Source organism: Penaeus japonicus, unplaced genomic scaffold, assembly GCF_977035675.1.
Source record: "Penaeus japonicus unplaced genomic scaffold, GWHDUDI00000001_assembly GWHDUDI00000027, whole genome shotgun sequence".
In the NCBI taxonomy this organism is placed as follows: Eukaryota; Metazoa; Arthropoda; class Malacostraca; order Decapoda; family Penaeidae; genus Penaeus; species Penaeus japonicus.
This window is the reverse complement of record NW_028234429.1, coordinates 5,302,952-5,309,087: the sequence shown is the minus strand read 5'-3', so window position 1 is coordinate 5,309,087 and position 6,136 is coordinate 5,302,952. Positions and strand designations below refer to the sequence as shown.

General features: G+C 39.5%; 1 protein-coding gene across 1 annotated transcript; it reads left to right on the top strand.

Moving 5' to 3' along the window:
- Positions 1-1,757: 1,757 nt before the first annotated feature.
- Positions 1,758-3,026, top strand: LOC122265795 (uncharacterized). The gene is made up of 2 exons (XM_086552504.1): positions 1,758-1,932; positions 2,581-3,026. Exons 1-2 carry the CDS (start codon positions 1,851-1,853, stop codon positions 2,685-2,687), a joined length of 189 nt encoding a protein of 62 aa, XP_086408630.1. The 5' UTR covers positions 1,758-1,850; the 3' UTR covers positions 2,688-3,026.
- The last annotated feature ends 3,110 nt before the right edge of the window (positions 3,027-6,136 follow it).

Sequence of the window (6,136 nt, the reverse complement as noted above, 5' to 3'; positions counted from 1 at the left end):
ACCTAGTAGTTTCTTTCCGTAGTGCTAGGTTTCGTCCTCCCGGCACACCTGGTTGGATTACCCTTCGGTGCTCATGGTTCACATCCAGCTTCACCTGGTTTACTCCCCGTGGCTTAAGTTTAGGCACTCTGGATCTGGGTATGATTCTCTAATATTCTAATAGTTCCCAGCCCCCGGTTCTGGTAGGATTGGTACTACTATCGGTGTAGTGCTTGATCCTGGAACTCGTCTGGTTCACCTGGAATTGGTACTACCTTTAAAGTTCTCTGGATTCTGTCCCGGCTCCCCTGGCTCAGGTTTCTTTTAGTCTTTTCTGCTTCTCGTCAGGATACCAGGCACGGGAGGTTCTACTTTTGGTTCTACTGGTTCTCGTCCAGGTTCACCTGGTTCTGGTTCTACTTTAAGTTCTACTGGTTCTCGTCCAGGATCACCTGGCTCAGGTTCTACTTTTAGCTCTACTGCTTCTCGTCCAGGATCACCTGGCTCAGGTTCTACTTTTAGCTCTACTGCTTCTCGGCCTGGTTCACCTGGCTCAGGTTCTACTTTTAGCTCTACTGCTTCTCGGCCTGGTTCTGGCTTATCAAGCTTTAGTACTGCTGGTTCTCGTCCAGGATCACCTGGATCTGGTTCTACTTTTAGCACTACTGGCTCTCAGCCAGGTTCGCCTGGATCTGATTCTACTGGTTCTCGCCCTGGTTCTACTTCTACTTATAGTTCCGGTTCACAGTCGTCAAGCAAGCCAGGATCCTCATCCCGTCCTAGTTTTGGCTCCAGCACAAGCCCTGGAACCGGAAGTAGTTCAATTCCTGGTTCTTCAGGAGGAATCAAAGGATCTGGCTCCGGCATTCCTGGTTTCTCTAGTGGCAGTGTCTCCCTGAATGTTATAGAAAGCTCTTTTGATAAGCCAGGGTTTGGCGCTCATCGAACAGGCTTTTCAGCACCCTCATCGTTTGCTCCTGGTACTTCATCAGGGTCTGGATCGCCAGCACATCCTAGTAGTCCTTCTAAATTAGGTGCTAGTGGTATAGGGCCTGGTAGCCCTTCTTTACATAGTGCTGGTGCTTCTAGACCAAGCTCTTCTGGTCCTGGTTCAACTAGCTTTGGAGTCGGAGCTTCTCCATCCAGTTCTTCCCCTTTTAGTAGCTCTCGTCCAGGTTCAAGTGTCCCAGGATCTTCCACCTTTGGTATTTCTCAGCCAGGCTCTTCCACTCTCAGTGGTTCGCCCCAAGGTTCTGGTAAACCTGGTTCAGGCAGCACTAAATTTTACTAGACGTCGACCCGAAGGCAGCCTACACGGCAAGGTAAATAATGTACTTTTTTTAGTTGAGTTTTGAGGATTTTCTTTAGCATTATTTCCCATCACCTTAATCATTCAGTCAGTGTTAATATCTGCTTTCTTACAACTCATACAAACTTCCTTCAGACACTTTCTATGAAATCTATTGGTTATATAAGAGTATGAATACTTAATGAATCTGGAGACAGGTATCTGAAAGAATGTCATCTATATTGATATTTTCATTAAAAAAAAAAAAAAAAAAAAAGCCTGTACATTGAACCCACTCATCTACTCAGATAATATTTACTAAAACCCCTGTATGCCTTTGACCGGAGGCCATTAAATCTGGAATTCATAGAAAAATAACATGATTTGTCATTTTAGATAATCAATTTTTCATAATGATCATCATTATTTTAAGGTATGCATTGCAAATATCAAATATGCAATGTATAGCGGTAATTCGTCATTAAAAATTGAATAAAAGAGCAATTTTGCATGATAAACCACAGGGATGTAGGCGTATTCACTTTGTTTCTGAGTCTGACCCAGTCAAGAGCAATGCACTTAAATGAATCAATTCCAACAGCTACCCTGTCCGCCGGAAGCCTCCAGTCTTATCTCCCTCCTCAACGGTCTGCTGGCAAGTAAAGGTAATACGATAAATCTTCCAGTGTATTGCTCTGTTTCAGAAAAAAGAAAGATTTCCAAAGATAATTCTGACAAATCAAAAATGGGAATAAAACCAATATCTTTAGATAACTTATGAGGGTATCCAAAATTTCATGAAGCTAGCGAAAAAAATGAGGGGACACGATATGATAAAGAACTGAATGTGCAGTATTTGAGCCACAGACGCGTCTTTCTGTACATAATTACTAGCCCGTTTCTTCAGCCCCATGTTTTAGGATTTTTTTCAAAGAACAGCTAAAATTTGCAACAATATATATGCAGTCAAAAATAAGAAATTCCCAATTTATTGGCCAACTTCTTTATCACAACACTTATAGTACGATTTGGCACAGGAAAACTCATTACAGTTCATATGTCTGCCTCATTTCATTTTTACTATCAAGAACTCGTATTTTACTTTCTTTCTTCAGAGCTTTTCTCATATTGCATCACTCATCTATATCTTTAGTTGATCTTTTGCAATGCTTAACTCTAACTTATTATTCCCTTGCTCTTTCTGTCCCTTTCACTGTTTTGTGATAAAATTGCTTTGACCAATATGCTATCACACATGTTTTGAGCATTTTCATGCACATCACTCATACCTACTCCACCCATTTCACCTACAGTGCATGCTGGATACTGTCCCGCCATAACCAACCAGTGTCCGACGGGAAATCCACCTAAACAGTGTATTAACGATGACTCCTGTAGCGCTGCCGAGAAGTGCTGCTAGACCCCCCTGTCCCCCCCCACCCCGTTTCAACCATAGGTGTGAAGCCCCCCTGACTGGTGTAGATCATGTTACTGACCCCCATGTGTCAAATTAGGTCAAAATATGTTCTATATGAAATTCCACATATGTGCCATTTTTTTACATCAATGATAACCGCCTTCCCCAAAAAAAAGAAAGAAAAAAAATACACCATTGGATAAGGGAACCGCACAATTCATTAAAAAAAAAATACTGCAATGTCTGGGTCAAAACCATTTTTCTTTTAGTTGAGCTAAGAGATGTGGACTTCTTCGGTTATGTAATCAGGTGTCTGGCTTTAATAAAACTGAATGAACAATATCTGCGCCTTTACTTTCACTTGACAAATGCAACATGGACACATAAACACTCACATACTCCTGCAAATAATTTCCAACCCACATTGTTTCTCTCGTTCCCGAACTGCCAGGGCTACCGCATAATCATACCCGGGCGATGCGGCCATAATCAATTGACTCTCAAATGCCAACCAATGTGCAGAGAAGAGAACAAAATCAAAATAAAACACATTCATGAAAATAGTTTTTTTTTACCATTAACATTTATCTGCTATTTGATTTATTCATTATTATCATCATCATTATTGCTATTGCTAATACTGTTATCATCATCGTCATTATCATCATTATCATCATCATCATTATTATCAATGATATGCATATACCGCAGTTTTCCTTACTTACTTTTTGCTATATTCATCAGGATGAGTTTATCATTTGCGTGTACTGGACTGGCAAACTGCTGACCCGAGTTGACCTGAGCTACTGGCAAGTTCGTTGTTTTTCATGAATTAATTCAGGCAGATTCAATTATTTAGACAGGTATTGTGAATTTATTTTTGTTTCCACCAGTTTTCAAAATTTGCTCCTGGTTTGCTTATTGAATAAATGCCATTATTTATGAATACTGTTTAGGATAATTCATTAACGACATCTGAAACATAATTCTTTCACGTAGAGGGGGGGGGGGGGGGGGGGGGAAAAAGTATCCTTTACAATGGGTTAGACAAGCATGTGTAAGCAAATTCAATATAATGTGTACAACTTCAACCATAGCAATAGAATATTCTGTTATTTTTCATTTATATTTAGTCACATGATATTTTGTCAGAATATTTCAATAGTGGCTGAAGTTATAACTATGAACAAAGTTTCGAGATTCATAACCGTATCAATAAGTTCTTGCAGCTAAGAGTCGGTGTCTGCATTTTCGATTTCCAAGTCTAACAGTCTAAGAATACAATAAGGGACGTGCATTTTAATTGGCCCATATCTGCCTTCCATCATTTAGGAACTACTAATAAACCTGAAGACTTTTTAATACTAGCAAGCACTTCACATCTCAACACTATGAAACTCATACATTCAAATATGCACAAATGCACAAACACAAGTGCACAAACACAAGCATAGTATACACCTATGTAGGCATTCATCACATATACATCCGGGGACATTTACACCTGTTACACATGGCTATTAGACATTTTCCACATAAGGAGGCGCTCTTTCTCTATTCAACCAATTAGAGAGAGAGAGAGAAGTGAGATAGAGGGATTGCAACTGGTGGAGGTTGCATAGACGTTCAGTTGTCGACGTACTATGTTGAATGGCCCGGTAAATGCATTTGCCTTCAACCAAAGGCTGGAGGTAAAAGCTGTTGTACTTGTGCTTTTTTGTTATGTTGGTTCTTCTTGTTAGTTCTCCTTCTGTTGTGTTTCCCTGAGAGTGTCCCTCTGTCTGTCCTTGCTTATATAATCCGTTTTCACTTTCTCTGTCTCAGGGCTTCCGGTTAACAAACACAGCTACAGCCAGGAACCAGTGTAGTGTTAATTGAGAATAGCGTAATGCATATGAAAAAAAACATATTAAGTGTTATAACCATACTTCATTCTAAAATTTGCAAAAACAATATAAAAATCTTCATCCCCCAGACTTCACGCTAGTATCCTAGAAATGTGAAAATATGCCTCCGGCGCTATATTCCCCTTACATCCAACGAGGCATTAGCCAATTACAAAACAACAAAACACTGGTTAAGGTGAATTTAGGCGGAACGGACATGGAAAAAGACAAAGGCACATAAACATACAATGGATGAAGTAATTAGGTAAATAGAAATGAGGAATAAACAGATATTATGATGAAATTGAACCGTCAATATAACCGAGCTTTGTTCATCTACTTTGTTTCATAATAGTGTGATGTCAAACCGATGAAGCGAGGGGATATAAGGAAGCTTTGCTCTTGATTTTATCTACTCTCCCCGTCACACCAAGGAAAGTTTTGTGAATAAAACTGTGTTTGGATAGTCATTACATTAGTCTCTCTCCCTCTCTCTCTCTCTCTGTCTCTCTCTTTCTCTCTCTATCCATCTCTCTCTCTCTCTCTCTCTCTCTCTTTCTTTCTTCTCATCTTATCGTCCCCCTCTCTTCTCTCTCTTCTTCTCTCCTTCTCTCTCTTTTTATTCTCTTTTCTTTCTTTCATCTCTCTCTCTTTCCTCTCTCCTTCTTTCTTTCTCTCTCTGTCTCTCTTTCTCTTTTTCTCTCTGTCTATCTCTCTCTCTCTTCTTTCTATCTCTCTTTCTTCTCACTCTTCTTCTCTCTTCTCATTCGCTCTCTCTTTTTATCACTCTCTCTCCTCCTTCTTTTTTCTCTCTTTCTCTCTCTCTCGCTTCTCTCTCCTCTCTCTTCTCTTTTTCTATCTCTCTCTCTCTCTCTCTCCTTCTCTCTCTACTCTCTCCTTCTTTTATTCTCTTCTTTCTTCCTTCTCTCTTTTTTCCATTATCTCTCTTTTCTATCTCTCTCCTTCTTTCTTCTTTCTCTTTTTCCTCTCTTTCTATCTTCTCTTCTCCCTTTTCTATTCTCTCTCTCTCTTCTTCTCTCTTCTCTTAATCTCTCCTCTTTCTTCTCTTCCTCTATTTCTTCACTCTCTCTCTTACTTTCTATCTTCTATATCTTCTTTCCTTTTTAATTCTTACTCTCTCTCTTCTTCTCTCTTCTCTCTCTTTCTTCTCTCTCTTTGTCTCTCTATCTTCAATCTCTTTTTCTCTTTCTCTTCTCTTCTCTCTTTTCTTCTCTCTCTTTCTCTTCCTCTCTCTCTTCTCTCTTCTCTCTTCATTCTTACTTCTTCTCTCATCTCTCTCTCTTCTCTTCTCTTTTCTATCTTCTCTCTCTCTACTTAACATCTCCACTTAAACAACTAGGGCGATGTTGTCAGACAATTTTGCAATGTCTAGTAGCCAGGTGGAACAAGTAGAACACACCCCATTTACATATATGTACATAAATAATGTCATGCACAAAGACATATTTACGCTAAAACACTGCACAAATGAACAATAATAACTAAAAGAAAATGCACATTAAAAACAATTACACTAGTACAAACACAACACACACCAAAGCACAT